Source organism: Anthonomus grandis, chromosome 2 (assembly GCF_022605725.1).
Source record: "Anthonomus grandis grandis chromosome 2, icAntGran1.3, whole genome shotgun sequence".
NCBI classification, from domain to species: Eukaryota; Metazoa; Arthropoda; class Insecta; order Coleoptera; family Curculionidae; genus Anthonomus; species Anthonomus grandis.
This window is the reverse complement of record NC_065547.1, coordinates 4890518-4910892: the sequence shown is the minus strand read 5'-3', so window position 1 is coordinate 4910892 and position 20375 is coordinate 4890518. Positions and strand designations below refer to the sequence as shown.

The 20375-nt window shown below is 33.7% G+C and overlaps 1 protein-coding gene across 1 annotated transcript in view; it reads left to right on the top strand.

Moving 5' to 3' along the window:
* Positions 1-20375, top strand: part of LOC126750084 (protein FAM135A) — a 93659-nt gene that overhangs the window by 57844 nt on the left and 15440 nt on the right. Inside the window, exons 5-13 of the mRNA XM_050459586.1 lie at positions 1335-1364; positions 1426-1696; positions 1751-2010; positions 2068-2228; positions 7706-7756; positions 7813-8701; positions 17286-17638; positions 17695-17904; positions 17968-18138. Of these exons, the coding sequence (XP_050315543.1) occupies positions 1335-1364; positions 1426-1696; positions 1751-2010; positions 2068-2228; positions 7706-7756; positions 7813-8701; positions 17286-17638; positions 17695-17904; positions 17968-18138 (2396 nt within the window). The remainder of the gene's footprint in view (positions 1-1334; positions 1365-1425; positions 1697-1750; positions 2011-2067; positions 2229-7705; positions 7757-7812; positions 8702-17285; positions 17639-17694; positions 17905-17967; positions 18139-20375) is intronic.

Genomic DNA, 20375 nt, shown 5'->3' with positions numbered 1-20375 from the left:
CACATAGGCCTACGCTGATGATCTGGTAATCCTTTGCCCAGGGAGAGGCGTCGTCTCAATGCGGGGCCCTATGATGAGAGCCCTGCGTATGGTGGACATATGGTGCCTCTCGGGGGGTCTCAGGATTAACCCCCAAAAAACAGAGCTCCTACTATTCACGAGGAGACGTAACTTTGGCACGCCCCCTGTTATATCTCTAGGTGGCGTGCAGCTGTATTACTCCAGGACAGTTCAATTTTTGGGAATCAAGTTAGATCCCAAACTATCCTGGCACGATCATGCAGACACCAGAATGCTATGGCATTTTTCATGTGCTCAGCATCCCAATTTTGCCTATTGGTTATTCGCTTATATGTTCGTGGCATTCTGTAACAATACGACGTAAAATGAGTTTGTAAATAAAAATTAGGATTTACAACAATTTGGTAAGAACTAGGGGGTAAAATGATCCCCTTTTTAAAACGGGATCGTTTTGCCCCACGCTTAGAGGATCGTTTTACCCCAAAGTGACATGCAGTACCATTTGTTAAATGAAAATTAATTGACATATATTAATTGAAAACAAAAACCACAAATTAACTCAGCATCCCTTCCTCAACAAAACAACGTCAGAAGAAGATGGATCAGTCACATTGTTAAAAAAATAAATAAAACAAAACAAATACCTTATCTTATAAACGTAAAAAACACAAGTTCACGTAGCAATTGTTGGATTCGAACTGAATCGCAATGCCGATTGTGGTCTATTTATAACCTCTTCGCCTAAAACATTGTTGCCAATATTACGCTTATTTTGCATAAAATGGGAACTTTTAAATTGCGGGATCATTTTACCCCCCTCACCCCTATTAATTAAAAAATCTCGACTCCTATTGGTTTAAAGAAAAAATGAATAAAAAGCAAAATTGTAGATCATGTAATGTTCTACAAAAAATTATTTAAACATTTTTTCGAGAAATTTGGATTTCAAATACTGTAATTGAAAAAAAATTCCCGCAACCTAAGATATTTCTTTAAAAATCTCAGCTCCTATCGGTTAATTGAAAAAATGTCTAGAGAGCAAAATTGTAGATAATATAATGCCCTACAAAATATATTTTAATCATATTTCTGTAGACTCTACCCGTTGCGAGAAATTTCAACCTAAGACATTTCTTTAAGAATCTCGGCCCCTATTGGTTAAATGAAAAAATGTGTAGAGATCAAAATTGTGGACAATAAAATGATCAACAAAAAAAGATTTTAATATTTTTAATAGTCCTCTCGAAACTCGTTTCGAGTAATCTACCTTGAAACCGTCCCGACAATTGATCAAATCATCTATTTTATTCTAGGAAAGGTATACTACGATACGTGCAGAGTTGGTAAGTATATTTCCCTTTAAAAAAAAAAATACGTTTTTTTATTAATTCCTGTTAACCTTAGCGCTCCAAAAACATCGAAATCCTGGAGCAAAATCCGCACCACCCACTGTTCTACGTTAACCGATCCCGTCCCGCAAGTGAGCAGTCAAAAGTTTTATAATAGAATTAACGAATCTTCCCATTTAGAAGCCTATAACGTTCTCTTAGAATCGAGCAATAATTTAAAAACCACCATTAAAGACTATAAATTACTATTAATGCAACGAGAGGAGTTCGTGTCTGATAACTACGACACTCTTATTGTTAAATATAACGATTACGATAGCACTTTGGTAAGTTCATAATGTAAGTAATTTTCAAATCAACCCCTTGGATTTCCTTTGAAGCTCTTGAAGAAAAACCCTTATAAACCCACGTCGAACCTAGAAGAGCTCTGCGGAGGCAACATCAAGCTATGGAACTACTTTTTGCTCACCTTCAGCTGTAAAATAGCCATCCAACAATATCTGAGCAAGAAGCATCACTATCTGAGAGTCGGACGGTTTTCTGAGCTATTTTTCACTATCAAAAACCCCAGGAAAACCGCCCTGGGGTGCTACGAGGCAAAATTTCAAAAGTACCTACTGATATCGGAGCTAACAAAAAGGTTCGATATTAACCAGTGCAATGGTGAAAAGGAATTTTGTTAAAAAATAAATTGTAGGTCGAAATATATGCAGCTACTTCCCCCACTGCCTGTGCATTGTAGTTTCTTAGACGGAGACAGTGCGACGATGCCAATCATTTTCGAAGATCAGTATCAGGATCCGCAAGTCGCCGTTGGAAAAGGACAAGATGAGGATTTTGTCAAAGCAAAACCAAAAGGTACCGGGTTTAGTAATGAAATTGGCAACACGGTGGAAACCTTAAGGGTTTCCTTGAAATCTGTAAAATTTTGTAAAGTCTGGCAATGCTGCTTTGATAAGGATTGTTGGACTTGATATAGAAATTTTGGGTTTTTCTTAATAATGAAATAGGTGCAAGAAATTAGTTTAAAATGATTACCATATCAATAAGAGAAATTTTTGTGTTAGGAGTGATTGATATAAAAATTTTGAGTTCTGCATTGAAGTCCTGGAAAAAAATTAACTGAAAATTAGTTCCATACCGATGTCTTTATTTTCATATTTCAAAAAGTTTTTTGATTTTATAATTTGGCAATAATATTATTATTTATTAATATTGAGAAGTAAAAATAACCTTATTCATGAAAAAAGAAAAACGTGGCAACAGTGTTTGATGACCGTAGAATGAGTATACCCTCTTAATGCATTAAGAAGGGAGATATTTCAGTGGTTGGAACTTTTTTCCAATATTAAGAAACATTCTCCTTTTTCTATAAGGGCTTAGTAGTATTGACGATATTATTGAGTCAACCCAAAGAAATACGATTACCCAATACCTAAATGACGTACAATGACATATGAGGCCTCAAAATGTTCAGAAAATCACTATCTACATATTTCCTCTGAGGCTCAGAACGATTTAAGGAACAGATTCTTAGTCAACCATAAATTAATGAAGTTGGTCAAGTAATGGCAGTTACTCGAAGCAGTAGCTCGAAAAAACCTCAATTTCTTAATAACTATAACTATGACGTAGATTGATAAATTAGTTCCTTAAAATGTTCAGAAAATCATTCTTTACAAATTTCTTTTAAGGCTCAGAACGATTTAAGGAACAGCTTTTGAGCCAGCCAGAGTTTAATGAGGTTGGTCAAGTGATGGGACTCAACCCTAAAGAACCTCAATTTCTTAAAAACTATATAACCTATATTGATAAATGAGATCTGAAAATGCTCAGAAAATCATTATCTATAAATTTCCTTTAAGGATCAGAACAATTTAAGGAACTGCTTCTGAGCCAGCCGTAGTTTAATGAGGTTGATCAAGTATTGGGGGTCAACCTAAAGAGCTTCACTTTTTTTTTTTAAACTATGTGAACTATATTAATAAATGTAGTTTCAAAATGCTCAGAAAATTATTCTTTACGAATTTTACGGAGGCTCAGAAAAATTTAAGGAACGGCTTCTGAACCAGCCATAAATTAATAAGGTTGAACAAGTAATGGCAGTTAATTCTAAAAAATCTCAATTTCTCAATAAGTATATGACCTATATTGATAAATGTGTTCTCAAAATGCTCAGAAATTATTCTCTACAAAGTCTCAAAATGTTTAAAAAATCAGTATAAATTTTCGTTAAGGCTCAGAAGGATTAAAGCAACACCTTCTGAGTTAACAATAGTTTAAGTAAGTTGGTCAAATATTGGGAGTCAACTCTAAGGAATCTCAATGACTAAGTGACGTACAGTGCAAATGAGGCCTCAAAATGTTCAGAAAATCATTCCCTACAAATTTCCTCTTAGGCTCAGAATGATTTAAGGAACATCTTCTGAGTCAGCTATAGTTTTTTTAAGTTGGTCAAATAATGGGGGTTAATTCTAAAAAAACTTAATTTTTTAAAAACTATATGACCTATATTGATAAATGTAATCTCAAAATACTCAGAAAATCATTCTCTATAAATTTCCTCTAAGACTCAGAACGATTTAAGGAACTGCTTCTGAGCCAGCCATAGTTTAATCAGGTTAGTCAAATATTGGGGATTAAAACTGTATGATAAACCTGTATTGATAAGAAGGGTCTCATAATGCTCAGAAAATAATTTTCTACAAATTTTCTTTAAGGCTCAGAATAATTTAAGGAACAGCTTCTGAGCCAGCCATCGTTTAATGAGATTGGTCAAATAATAGAGGACAACCCTAAAGAACCTTAATTTCTTGGAAACTATATAACCTATATTAATAAGTGAGGTCTCAAAATGCTCAGAAAATCATTCTTTAAACATTTCCTTTGAGACTCAGAACAATTTAAGGAACAGCTTTTGACCCAGCCATAGCTTAATGAGGTTGGTCAAGTATTGGGGTCAATTCTAAAAAAACTAATTTTTTTAAAAACTATATGACCTATATTGATAAGTGTATTCTTAAAATGCTCAGAAAACCATTCTCTACAAATTTCCTCTAAGACTCAGAATGATTTAAGGAGCAACTTCTGAGCCAGCTAGAGTTTAATGAGGTTGGTCAAGTAATAAGAGTCAACCCTAAAGAACCTCAATTTTTTTAAAACTATATGACTTATATTGATAAATGTATTCTCAAAATGCTCAGAAAACCATTCTCTACAAATTTTCTCTAAGACTCAGAATGGTTTAAGAAACAGCTTCTGAGCCAGCGATAATTTAATGAGATTAGTCAAGTATTGGGGATTAAAACTGTATGTCCTTTATTGATAAGAAGGGTCTCATAATGCTCAGAAAATCATTCTCTACAAAATTTCTTTAAGGCTCAGAACAATTTAAGGAACAGTTTCTGAGCCAGCCAGAGTTTAATGAGGTTGGTCAAATAATGGAGGTCAACCCTAAAGGACCTTAATTTCTTGAAAACTATATAACCTATATTAATAAGTGAGGTCTCAAAATGCTCAGAAAATCATTCTTTAAACATTTCCTTTGAGACTCAGAACAATTTAAGGAACAGCTTTTGACCCAGCCATAGCTTAATGAGGTTGGTCAAGTATTGGGGGTCAATTCTAAAAAAACTAATTTTTTTAAAAACTATATGACCTATATTGATAAGTGTATTCTTAAAATGCTCAGAAAACCATTCTCTACAAATTTTCTCTAAGACTCAGAATTATTTAAGGAGCAACTTCTGAGCCAGCCAGAGTTTAATGAGGTTGGTCAAGTAATGAGAGTCAACCCTAAAGAACCTCAATTTTTTTTTAATGGTATCACCTGTATTGATAAGAAGTATCTCAAAATGCTCAGAAAATCATTCTCTCCTAATTTCCTCTAAGACTCAAAACGCTTCTGAGGCAGCCTTAGTTTAATGAGGTTGGTCAAGTATTGAGGGTCAACACTAAAGAACCTCAATTTCTTAAAAACCATATGACCTATAAATGTGATCTCAAAATGCTCAGAAAATTATTTTCTCCAAATATTTTCTGAGGCCCGAAAACATTTAAGAAACAGCTTCTGAACCAGCCATAAATTAATGAGGTTGAACAAGTCATGGCAGTTAATCCTAAAAACCTTAATTTCTCAATAACTGCATGACCTATATTAATAAATAAGGTCTCAAAATATTCAGAAAATCGTTCAGTACAAATTTCCTTTAAAGTTCAGAAGAATTAAAGCAACATCTTTTGAGTTAACCATAGTTTAATGAAATTGGTCAAATATTGGGAGTCAACGGGAAAGAATCTCATTTCCTCAATAACTACATGACGTACAGTGACAAATGAGCCCTCAAAATATTCAAAGAATCATTCTCTACAGATTTCATTTAAGGTTTAGAGAGATTTAAGAAATATATTCTGAGTCAACTATAAATTAATAAGGTTGATCAAGTAATAGCAGTTAATTGAACAGTAGCTCTAAAAAACTTCAATTTATCAATAACTGTATGACCTATATTGATAAGTGAGGCCACAAAATGCTCAAAAAACAATTCTCTACAAATTTCCTTTAAGGCTCAGAACGATTTAAAGAACAGCTTCTGAGCCAGCCATAATTTAATAAGATGGTCAAGTAATGGTATTTAACGCTAAAGAACCTCAATTTCTCAAAGAGCATAAGACCTATATTGATAAGTAATATGTCAAAATGCTCAGAAAATCATTTTCTGCAAATTTTCTTTAAAGTTCAAAACGATTTGAGGAACAGCGTCTGAGCCAGCCGTAGTTTGATGAAGTTGGTCAAGTAATGGAAGTCAACCCTAAAGAACCTCAATTTCTTAAAACTATATGACCTATATTGATAAATGAAATCTCAAAATGATCAGAAAATCATTATCTATAAATTTCCTTTAAGACTCAGAACGATTAGAGGAACTGCTTCTGAACCAGCTATGAGTAAGTAATGAGAGTCAATTCTAAAGAACCTCAACTTTTTAAAAACTATATGACCTATATTGATAAGTGTATTCTTAAAATGCTCAGAAAACCATTCTCTAGAAAATTTATTTAAGGCTCAGAACAATTTAAGGAACAGTTTCTGAGCCATCCAGAGTTTAATGAGGTTGGTCAAATAATGGAGGTCAACCCTACAGAACCCTAATTTCTTGAAAACTATATAACCTATATTAATAAGTCAGGTATCAAAATGCTCAGAAAATCATTCTTTAAAAATTTCCTTTGAGACTCAGAACGATTTAAGGAACAGTTTCTGAGCCAGTCATAGTTTAATGAGGTTGGTCAAGTAATGAGAGTCAATTTTAAAGAACCTCAACTTTTTAAAAACTATATGACCTATATTGATAAGTGTATTCTTAAAATGTTCAGAAAACCATTCTCTACAAATTTCCTCTAAGACTCAGAATGATTTAAGGAACAGCTTCTGAGCCAGTCATAGTTTAATGAGGTTGGTCAAGTAATAAGAGTCAACCCTAAAGGACCTCAATTTTTTTTAAAACTATATGACTTATATTGATAAATGTTTTTTCAAAATGCTTTCCATTCCCTACAAATTTTCTCCAAGGCTCAGAACGGTTTAAGAAACAGCTTCTGAGCCAGCGATAGTTTAATGAGATTAGTCAAGTATTGGGGATTAAAACTGTATGACCTATATTGATAAGAAGGGTCTCAAAAACCTCAGAAAATCATTCTCTACAAATTTCCCTAAAAACTCAGAACGATTTGAGAAACAGCTTTTGAGCCAGTCATAGTTTAATGAGGTTGGTCAAATAATGGAGGTCAACCCTAAAGAACCTTAATTTCTTGGAAACTATATAACCTATATTATTAAGTGAGGTATAAAAATGCTCAGAAAATCATTTTCTACAAATCTCCTTTAAGGCTCAGAATGATTTAAGAAACAGCTTCTGAGCTAGCCATAGTTTAATGAGGTTCTAAGACTAAGAACCATATTGATAAGTAAGGTCTAATAAGTAAGGATATTATATTCTTAAAAATTTTCTTTAAGGTTCTCTCTTCTAAAGGTCTCAAATATTCAGAAAATCATTCTCTAAAAATTACCTCTGAGGCTCTGAACGATTTAAGGAACAGCTTCTGAGCCAGTCGTAGTTTAACAAGGTTGCTCAAGTAATGGGAGATCAATCCTAAATAACCTCAATTTCTCAATAACTAAACAACGTTCAGTGTCAAATGAGGCGTCATAATGTACAGAATATTACCTTCTACTAATTTCTTTATAACAACTGCATAATTTTATTCAATAAAGAGCCGTAACGTCCATTTAAATTAGGCATATAAAAATATTTTTCTCTTGCTTTATATTGCAGATCAGATCTCGCTGCTGTCCTCCTCAAGAAGCATCCCATGCAGTAACGGAGGTAAAACCTATAAAACTCCTCCTAAAACACCTCATCTAATAAAAAAAAAATTCCAGATCCAATCTACGACTCTCAAACAACGCGATTTAAACGATCAAAAACCACCGATAACACCGCAAAATGTTCTTGCGGCTTCGACGTTTGGGAACCGCAGAAACCTTTTGAAAAAACGACGGATTTATGCAAAAGGGATGACTCCTTTAATACCGTACCGACCAGACACAGTAAATCTCTGGACCACCTTAAAGGGTCCACATCAACGACCAGTTTCCACGCTTCGATGACCAACATTCTTACTGAGAACAAATTGCTCTCGATGAGACCAAAATCCCCCTCAGAAAATCGCTTCTACAAAATCGAAACGTTAAAAAACGTCGCTAGCGAGTATAATTTTCGGTACAACGAGAAGTACGTCTTAAAAGTTGGGGTGGGAAAAAAACCGAAAAAACCCTTAAGCCTTTATAAGTCGGTCATGCCCAGATCGACATCGATGCAAACCTTTTTACCGAAACCTTACGACGAGGGTAAAAAGTTTAACTCACTAATAAACCAAAAATCGAAAACCATCACGAATGGTGCGATCGTCCATCAAAATGGCACAACGAAATCAAAATGTAACTCACAGACTCTAAGTAGAAAATCAAAAATTTTCGAAATCGGTTCGACCAGTAGCTCGACCGAGGAGAGCATATCTCAAAACCTGCCCAAAACAGGATCATCTCTTAGTAATAACGTATTAAGTGATAGTTTAAGGAAAGCGAGGAGTAGTTCCTGTATATCGGAGGAACTGTTGCCATTATTAGTGTCTTCTGGGGCGGAATCGTTGCCAAATCTCAGTCCGAAGATGGAAACCAAGTTGGGTAGTTGTGTGGAGTTTTCTAGTAGCGGTAGTACTAGTAGTTGCTCGTCTGCTACTAGCGAACAAAGCGGATGGATATCCTCTAGGTGAGTAGTACTCAATAGGTTTGTTCTTACAGCAGTAAGAAACAAGTTTTCGACAAATAAACATGCGCAATAGAGTAAAATGCGTTCGCACAGAAACTTCTGATCGGTTTCAAACCAAAAGTTTGATGTTCTTACACAAATTTCTGATTGTCATCTGATAGTCAGACTTGTTTTCGGATTTATTTCAAGCAAAGTGTCAGAGAATTCGTGCAGCCAGTCAACGCTGATCTTCGGAATATGAACATAACCTCTAAATTGTTGTTTGTATTTTATCCTTTTGCATAGTCCTTGCTATTTGTTTTGAAAAATTATAGGATTAGTCTAAAAATAAACATTAAGGAAATGAGTGACTTTGAATCGTCGGAAGAATCTGATCAGAATTTTGTTGATTCCGACACAGACTTTTAAGGAAGATTTACTTTTACGAGAACTATTTTGATGTAACTGTGTCCCAATTTAAAAGAATATAATAATAGAATATTTAATAGAATATAACTATTACTATTATAGAATTTCTTGACCATTTTATAGTAAGCCCGGAAGTAATCACACAATCTTAAACTCTATTAATAATATACAGCTATTTTAAGGTTGTAGTGTAATTTTTTTTTGTTTATGTTTTATTTATTTTTCCATTTCCCACTGGCATAAAAAAAGTGAGGTTATTTTTCTTCTCCACTCAAACCGTATTTGATGTTCGCACAGACGGTTTCAAATCGATTAGAAGTTGTAATATTTCACGCATACGCATCAAGAATAGTTTGGAAACAGTTTTAAACTTGTAAGAAATTTGCAGTGAGAACAAACCTAATTTTGATCTGTAGTAGCGTTCGATTATGGAGAAAAAAATTAGCTCAGAATGAGTACCATCCATGTCGGTGGGTTTATTGGAATTTTTAAGAAGTTTTTTTTTTGTTTTATGAGTTGAGGGTCTTAGTCTCACTGCCCAAACAGCACAGATACTTTGTACCCAATTAGCAATTTTTCGACGCGACAACGTTACAAATTGCAACGCAACGTTGCATTGTTACATTGTCTTATCCATAGAGACAGTTAACTTTCTAAACGCTTTTGCAACGTTTTAAGAGTTACTGATTTTTCGACGGATGTACGCCGTAACGACAGAAAAATTAATTACTTTTTTAACAATAAACTAATAGATAACTCCAGTATGTAGCTACTCCAAAAATACAACCTTTTTAATCCATTTTGAACAGTCCTTATTATTATTTGTTTTGTATGTAGTTTAATATAGTGACTTATACGGGTAAAATACCTGTTTTGAAAGATTTACAAGCACTTAATTTATAAACGGGACATAATTTACTGTGAAAATATGTTATTTTAGCCCTAAACACGCAAATAACACGCGCGCCCTAAATTTATAGCGGATTTCGAAAAAAAAAATAATAAGTAATTTTTTTTATTGGTTACATAAGAAACCCGTTGTCGTTGTCCCTGGTTGACCTAAAGCAAGAGGAAGAACGGATGGACCTAACCTAGGATTTTAATATTTCAATTGCTGTTTGCAGTCTGTTGCGTGTATGCAGCACGTTTTTTTACAAACTGTAACTTTTACAAAAAAAATTCATAAGCTCTTCAAAAAATATAATGTTGACATTACATTCTGAGTTCTCATTACTGCTGCTGCTATATAAATCCTAAAAAATAAAACTTTATAAAATTGACCATTGTTTTGAAACTGGTTAGTCTCTTGTGTAAAAAAAGGCTATAAAGTATGATATAGGAACCATGAAGGAAACCACTTACAAAAAGTAAACCCAGTATTTTAAACTTTAAATATGTAAAATTTAATAAAAACCTTTTCACTGCTACCTTCCGCCAATTCCATTGATTCTATATAATCCATATCAACTTCAGGTAAGCTAGTTGTAGGCATTTTTGCTTTCATTGTAATTTTTTTTTGCGTCTGTAGTTGCAGAATATTTAAAGTCTTTATATCTCTTCATATTTTAAAGCAAAACGAAAATAATAAATCCCAATAAATCCAAGCAAAAAATTAATTATAAAAATAAAAATATAGATTAAGTAGGTTATGTTGAATTGAATATTTTTTCTTCCTGTTATTCTCTCTACCTTTGTTTCTCATCTTCTTCCTAAAACTCTTAACATGTCAAAAAGCTCCCTCTACAGCGAATATGCTCAACACAGACGATCAGGCAATATAATACCCATGCGCTAACGATGAGGAAACGTTAACGTTGTTCTCACTGGGTTTTTGTTTTGAAAAAATGTACGTCTGCACTTCGTTATTTTAAGTGTAAATTACTACTACTACCGTCTATAGTAAAAAATACGTTGTAAATATAGCAGAGTTTTACAACAGTTGCGATACAGTGCAGTACGTCGAAGTTTGGTCGTAAATAAACGTCGTTGCAAAACTAACTAAATTTTGCACTGAAAACAACGTTGCAACTAGTGAAAATAAGAGTAATCTCAACTTGGGTGACTGCAAATTGTTACTTGGGTACGTATTCCACGACATAATATACGTACAAAGTACGTACCCCAAACGTACGTATTACGTCATATAAATAATAATAATAATATTAATAATAATAATAATAATAATAATAATAACAATAATAATAATAATAATAATAATAATAATAATAATAATATTCTAGCAGAAGTCTAGAATAGCCTCCTGGTACGTTCTGCCTGTCGTAAAAGGCGACTAAAAGAACAACCTGGACCACCAGGGTTAAATGGTGGTACACCCATGGAAATGGAGACACGAAGCGGAAGATGCCTCGGAGAAAGGTCGCTGCCTGGGGATCGCCAGGGCATGTCTGGAGCCGGCGCTGGACATGACAGTATGCGGACCGTCGGTGGCAGGGAGTTAAGGAGGCGGCAACCTGTCATTCAAGAAACTACACCTCCTCCTCTTCAACAACAAAACGACCAGGAGGGCCCAACACCATCACGAGCCCCCCTCGCTGAAGGTGCTGCGCAGGAAATTCAGCCAGCGCTCACCCAGGCGGGACTACAAAGACAGCGCATGAAATGGACATCTGCGATGAATGAAACCGTCATGCGCAGCTTTTATAAAGTGACCAACCTGGCACGAGAAATGATCGGCTACAGACAACCTTTACATGCCGAATTTAGGAAAATCTATCCACATCTCCAAGTTACCGAACAGAGAGTAGCAGACCAATATCGGGTAATAATGCGTAATCACCTAATTCCAGAGACAAGACTCAATACCATTAAAGAAGAAATATAAGCGCAAACTAACAACGAACAAGACCCCGCTAACAATGAACCAGCTGAGGAGCAACCTGTAATAGAAAACGTATTAAATAACACACAGGAACTTAACACTACCGAAAACACCCAAGAGGACAATTCTGAGCTATATCACGAACTATCTGCAGAAATGGCACGTGCGATGCTAGAATTTGAGGGAACCAACCCACTGATAAGACCCAAACTTCCAAAAGTAAACTCTTCAAAAAAACTAGGTCAAATTATGGAACTTTTAAACACCAAAATTCTTCCACCTTATCTTTTAAATATTAATAACATGCAATCTCTTCACCTTTTAATTTATAGCAGCAACTGCCGTTGCTAAAACCATGAAGATTAAGATAAGGATCCACAATGACTCTGCAAGAACCGAGCTCCCGATACCGCCATGGGAGACCAGACTTTAACGAAAAATTCAGAGGTTTCGAAAAGATATCGGCCAACTAACAGAATATCTGAGGGGTACACGAACAAATAGACTAAAACAGAAAGTTGATGAAATTTTGCAGAGAAACAACATCCACACTCGGCATGAACCAGAAAATAATACAGCTCAACAATGCCTGGATACTCTAAAACAGAAACTTTCCTTATTTTCATAGCGCCTATGAAGATACAAGACCAGTAATAACCGAAAACGTGACAATCTTCGTTTTGAAAAGGCCGAAAAACAATTTTATAGAGAGCTAAATTCAAAATCAGATCACCCAGATAAGCAATACCCCACGAAAGAACAAATTCAAGATTTTTAGGCCAAACAACTTGCAACTCAAACAACATGCAATATCAACGCAAGCTGGGTTACTGAAGAGAAACAAAATAGTAATAAATATAACCAGATGGAACATCGACCATTGACTATCGAGGAAGTCAACCAGATTATCCAAAAACTGCATAATTGGAAATCACCTGGCCCAGATGGAGTTCATAACTTTTGGCTAAAGAAACTACGGAGTGTGCATCCTAAACTCTCAGAATTAATTAACCACGTTATTCTTAACCCACAGGAAATGCCAGCGTTCTTAACGCAAGGAGTAACCTATCTACTGCCTAAAGACCAGAACAACACACAAGATCCGTCGTAAGTACCGACCGGTAACGTGCCTACCTACTTTGTATAAAATTATCACTTTATGTTTAACACAGCGCATTTATCAACACTGTGAGGAAAACAACATCATAGCCGCACAACAAAAAGGATGCGCTAAAGGTTCTATGGGCTGTAAAGAACAACTTTTTATCGACTCTGTCATCAACAACCAGGCATATCACAACAAGAGAAATATTTTTACTGCCTACGTCGACTATAAGAAAGCCTTCGACTCAGTACCACACGAATGGCTTATAAACATATTAAAAGTGTATAAAGTTGATGGTAATACTTTGTCTTTTCTAGAGAGCGCTATGACAAGTTGGAGAACAACGATCCAGCTCGAAGTACAGGGTAAAAGCACAGTAAGTACAAACAACATTCCAATTCGAACAGGAATCTTCCAAGGGGACTCACTGAGCCCAATATGGTTCTGCCTTGCTATGAGTCCTCTTTCGAACCGTCTTAACTCTACCAACTATGGGTTTAGCATCCGAGATAATAACACCGAGATTGCAAAGTTAAATCACTTACTGTATATGGATGATTTAAAAATAATGGCTGCAACTAGGAACCAACTAAACCAAATGCTGCATATGTAGAAGAGTTCTCCAATAACATCGGCATGCAATTTGGACTAGATAAATGCCGTACTCTCAATATAATCCGAGGAAAAATTCAGCCAGGAGAATATCAGATGCAGAATGTCCAGACCATCGAGGCCATGGGCGAACACGAAATTTACAAATACTTGGGGATGAAACAATCACAAACGATTGAACAACAAACAATGAAATGCGAACTGACTAACGAGTTTGTGAAAAGGGTAAGACAAGTTTTGAGAACCAATCTCAACAGCAAAAATATGTTTAGGGCACTTAACTCCTACGCATGTTCAGCTCTTAGTTATTCTTTTGGGGTAATTAATTGGAGTAGGACAGACATAGAAAGGCTACAAAGAAAAGTGAGGACCCTACTTACTAAAACGCACAACCACCACCCTCGAAGTGCCACTGAAAGAACAATGCTTCCCCGCCACCTTGGAGAAAGAGGATTAATAGATCTGGGTAAACAACTTGAAAAACAAATCACTAACTTAAGATCCTATTTTTACAGGCAAGGAGAAAATTCCACGCTGCATCGCGCAATAAATCAAATAGACGATTCCACTCCTCTACAACTTAAGAGCGAGGAAGCGCGCAGCTACCATCATACGGACCAGGAAAAACTCCGCATCTGGATGGAGAAGGCTCTTCATGGGCGGCATCCTAATGAGATCAGCCAAAATCATGTCGACACTGCTTCGTCGAACTATTGGTTGGTATCAGGCAAGATGTTTCCAGAAACCGAGGGCTTTCTACTCGCCATCCAAGATCAGGTTATACCAACAAGAAATTATCTCAAGCACATCGTCAGGGATCCGTCCGTACAAAACGACAAATGCCGGTATGGATGCCAAACATCAGAGACAATCCAGCACATAATAGGAGGATGTCAGGCCTTTGCAGCGACAGAATACAAAGAACGGCACGACTCAGTTGGGAAAATTTTACATCAAGAGTTGGCAATGAAGTTGGAACTTATTACAACAGAGAAGGTTCCGTATTATAAATATACTCCAGAACCCGTAGTGGAAAATGACCGATATAAGTTATATTGGGACCGCAGTGTACTTACCGATCAACATAATAGACCAGATCTTATTTTAATAGATAAAATTTCCAGGAAAACAACTCTAATTGACGTAGCCATACCGAACAACAATAATCTGCAAGAGAAACACACTGAGAAAATCGCCAAATACAGAGATCTAGAAATTCAAATCGGAAGGCAATGGAGAATGGATAAGGTTCAGACCATCCCAATTGTTATATCGACAACGGGTGTAATACCGAAGAGTCTACTGGAATACCTTAAACAACTAGGAACTGGCGAACATCTATATAAGCACATGCAAAAGGCAGTACTACTGGCAACTGCTCGCAGCACCCGGAAATTTCTAGGAGATAACTCTACATTTCAGGTCACTTAAGGACACCGAAAAGGCCCCCACAGACCACAGAGCTTAATCCTTTTGATATCGCAGGTATCTGGGATAAGTAAATGATCCCCCCCCCCCCCTTAGAGGGAGTGCGAGCCTTAATAATAATAATAATAATAATGTTTTTTAAATACAATTCAAGTCGAAATAACCATTGAAAATTGTTGAGCAGTTGCTCCGACGACGCTACTCACCGTGTTTTATGTCTTACAAGCTTTGAGTCTACGGTTTTTGGGGTACCATGCCTCACAGAACCATGATGTGATAAGAGCTCCGCTCGAATTTAAGTATGCTTTAATATATAATATGACTGTAGTTTTACTGAAATCATGCCCATAGGCATTAAGTTTTAATTGTCACGTGACTTTAAAAGCCAATACTTAATTGCTAAAAATCAATAATTATTTCCTAAATGAACCTCGAATCAATACCAAACTTCAATCAAATCGGACCCATAGAAAAAAAGTTTTGACAGTCACGTGACCCTAAAAGTCAATATTTTAAAAATTTTCAAAAAAAAAAATTACCACATAAAATAATAATACCCATTAAATCCCGATTAGATTTTTTTTTTATCATTAGGACCCACTGTGTTGTAATATTCTGTCTAGCAAAATGCCTTGTATAGACCACTGTGTCGCATGAATATTATAATAATACACAGAAAATGCTATAACGTCAAAACGTTGCGAATTATGACGGCTAAAAGAACCCGATTTGGTAAAAGATATGCACATATTCGGATTCTCCAGAGTCTTTTGAATAATTCCGTATCAATTTCAGGAAGTTCTGAGCTATTTTAAGCATTTTATCAATGAAATTAAGAAGCAAGTCCGAGCCGATTCATCCACCTTGACGCCATGTTGTCAAAACCGCCGTAAAAGTCGGCATTAAAATCGCGCGTAGACGTCAAAATCGACCATTTTCAGACGATGATTTCGGGTATAAAAAAAAGTTTTTACCTTATGATTTGTACATGGAAAAATAGTATAAAGCCTTAGGAACAGTTTAACATCAATTCTGGACCGATTCCAATCGGTTTTAAGTAGATAAATTTCGATTTTAAAAAGGGTCTTTTTTCGGCGAAAATCGCCGTTTTCGTTGCCATGGAGACGCGGCCATGAGTGGCTTTGAGAATTCATCAGTGTGCAGGGTGATTTTTAGCGATTTTTTGTGCTTGGACTTTTTTGAAAAAAAATTGTTTTTAGGGTACTTGTAAAAATAACGAAAAAATGAAATTTTAGTATGTTATAGTAAAATGAATGGCGCATCTGCTCGATTGGTTTTGGTTTATCTATAGCTTACAGGGTGCTCACAATTAATTTCCAAAGTCAAAAAATGTTAAAAAAATCATAACTCAAAAACAGTTTTACTTAAAATATAAAAAATAAAATTTTTCTAAATTTTGCACCATAAAAATTTTATTTTTTCTACTAAAAAAAATCAATTTTTTGAGATTTTTTTGATTTTTCTCCCAAAAGAAACTATTTTTTGAAAAAAATTTCTTAACAGAATTTGTAGCTCCTAATAAGGCGAACATATCTTCTGTGAGTCATTATTTCCGGAAAGATACCGTTAAACCGTCAGAGGAGCTAGAAGATCACACATGTCTAAAACTTTGGACGTTAAAAAAAAACTTTCCGTATGCTGAGAATAACCAAAAGCTATACCGCACTGTCTCACGTAAACTCTAATCGATCTGTAGAGTTTCATAATATTCAAAAAACCGTTGCGATCTGTATCGAATCAAGACTGGAAAAATTGGACAAAATTTTTTTTTTGACTTTAAAAGCATCCTAGTTCTAAACAAAAAAAAATGAAAATTTGTAAATAATCATGTTGTAGCCTTATATTTCTTGATTATAAAAAGTTAAACATCTTTTCTCTAACCTAAATACAACCAAAGTTATAAGCATTTTTGTCCGGCGGGTCCGAATTTTGTGCGAAAACTCCCCTGGGGGGGGAGAGCCCCTCCATTATAAGTAATTACTTTCTTTTAATAACGAGAATAAGAATAAGAGATTATTCATTAATTGCTTCCGCAAATAATACCAATGAAATATCACCACACTCACATATAAACAATAATCATATTGTGACCTTCTTAAATTTAATCTCTTATGGAATTTTTGAATTTTATTCCAAAAAAAAAACTAAAAATTCCAATTTGTCAATTCCAGAAGCAGCTCCGTAGACACCAGTACCGACGCAACCAATCCTGCCACAAGTGCTATAGATTCAAAGTTAGATATGTTACAAAAGGAACTAGATCGCCTTACGGAGGAGAGCAAGAAACTTAGTGATATTAGCAAGAAGCCTGACAAAGATAGAACTACTAATATTAAGAATATATCAAAAGCAAAAATTTATTTAGGTAAAAATAGAGGAGAAATTAAAAAAAAAGAGAACGAAGAAACGGATTATGGCTGTGAACAAAATCAAACCATACAAGAACCAATGGAGGATATCGCTTTATTACCCCCGAAACAATTTAGAGATTTAATTTCCCCATCCAGTTCAGTCATCACACATGGTATTAGATCCAATAGAGCCCCAATAATAAAAAAAATCCTAATTTTGAATTTTTAGATAACGAAGAACCCGATCAACTATCAGAGGATGAAGAAATAAATGCGATTGATAACTTACTTTATCACGTGATAGATATCCAAACTAATGTTGAAGAAAAAACGGAAAAACCCAGTCAATTAAGTGATAACTCTTATCACTCCAGAAGACAAGAGTTACCACTTGAAAATAGTCGTAGTAGCAGTAGTCAATGTGAGACTGAACCAGACGGTAAGGTTTCTTAATGTGATGCCTATTATGAGTGATAACGAAAGTTTTTTTTTTCGTTTGTAGAATTTCATTTTAACAAAGGAAACTCTGAGGCCCTAAAGGCGTTCCTAAAGGCAAAAAAGGAGTTCAAAAGTCAATTAAACTTCCCAGGAATTTTATATTCGGATTTAAATTCATACGCTTCCCAAGTACCTTACTTCCATATCGCCGATGAGTTTCGGATATTTTCACCAGGTATCTAAATTTACGTTCTAACTTTTACTTAAATTTACGTCATAACCTTAGTTTTATGTCTTTTATAAATAGTAAATGTCTTTAAGTAACACGTTTTTGAACAGTTGATACGATTCCTTATTTTGACCATTACTATTTTGCATTCCACTTTTCCTATTTAGAAAGAAAGAGCTAAAAATAACTTAAAGTAATATAAAAAAAACATTAAATAAATTAAAAATAATAATTAATTAATTTATTAGTGATTTTTTAATGATAATTCCAGATACTTGGGCCATAATTTATTTTAAATTTTAAGAACTTTAATTAAAATTACGCATTAACTGCTTGGAATAATTAATTAGTAATGTTTAAATTAGAATTATTTAATTAATTATAATTTTTTTACATGTCAGACACTTAAAAAAAATATTCTAACTGCCTGGAATATTTAATTATTAATATTTAAATTAAAGAATTATTTAATTAGTTAGAATTCCAAATACCTGAGCGTTGAATTTTTTTCACATGTTAAACATTTTAATTAAAATTACGCCTCAAGTGCCTACAATGATTAATTAACAATGTTTAAATTAGATTTATTTGATTAATTAGAATTGCAGATAACTGAGCGCCTAAGTTAGACATTTTAATTAAAAATATGCCTCACCTGCCTGGAATAATTAGATTTTAAATTATAATTGTTTAATTAATTAGAATTCCAGGTAACTGAACGCTTAAATTTTTTTTACATGTCAGACCTTTTAATTAAATTTATGCCTCAACTACCTGAAATAATTAATTAATTTATTAATGATTTTTAAATGAGATTTTCAGGCAAATGAGCCATAATTTATTGAAGCCCAAAGTATTTTAGTTAAAATTATGCTTCAACTGTCTAGAATAATTATTAAGTAATGTTTAAATTAGAATTGCTTAATTAACTAGAACTCCAGATAACTGAGCGCTTCATTTTTTTTTACATGTCAGACATTTTTATTTTAAAATATGCCTCAGCTGCCTGGAATAATGAATTAATGATCTTTAAATGAGAATTCCAGACAGTTGAATCATTATTTTTTTAAATTTTAAGCATTTTTATTAAAATTACGCCTCAACTGCGTAGAATAATTAATTAATAATATTTAAATTGAAATGAATAATATGAATTATTTAATCAATAATATTCCAGGTGACTGAGCGCTTAATTTTTTTTACATGTCACACATTTTAATTAAAATTATTCCTTAACTGCCCAGGATTATTAACTATGTTTATATATATTATAATGTTTAAATTAAAATTATTTAATTAATTATTTTTGCCTAGAATAATTAATTAAATATTTTTAAATTAAAGTTCCAGGCAGTTGAGCCGTAATTCCTTGAAATTTTAAAACTTTAAATTAAAAATTACGCCTGAAATGCCTGTATATACGTAAATGTGTTAATTTATAATGTTTAAATTATACTTATTTAATTAAATAAAGTTCCAGATAATTCAGCGCGATATTTTCTTTTTACGAGTCAAATATTTTAATTAAACTCATGCCTTAACTCTCTGGAATAATTAATTAATATTTAATTAATTTATAAATAAATAATTAATTAATTTATTGATGATTTTTAAATAGGAATTCCAGGCAAATGAGCCATAATTTATTGAAGCCTAAAGTATTTTAATTAAAATTATGCTTCAACTGTCTAAAATAATTATTAAGTAATGTTTAAATTAGAATTGTTTAATTATTTAGAATTCCAGGTAAATGAGTGTTTAGGTAATTCCAAGCAGTTAAGCCATAATTTATTGAAATTTTAAGCATTTTAATTAAGATGGTACCTCAAATGCCTGTAATAATTCATTAATTAATGATGTTAAAATTATAATCATATAATTAAATAAAATTCCAGATAATTCAGCTTCTTTTTTTACATGTCAAATATTTTAATTGAACTGCCTGAACTGTCTGGATTAATTAATTAATTTATTACTGATATTATGATTAATATTCTTTTAAAGCTGTTCTCAGCAACCTAAAATAATTAATTAGAAGTGCTTAATTTAAAAATATTCGATTAACTAGAATTTCAGGTAACTGAGCGCTTCATTTTTTTTACATGTCAGACATTTTAATTTTAAAAACTGCCTGGAATAATGAATTAATTTACTAACGATCTTTAAATGAGAATTCCAGACAGTTGAACCATTATTTTTTAAAATTTTAAGCATTTTTATTAAAATTAGGCCTCAATTGCGTA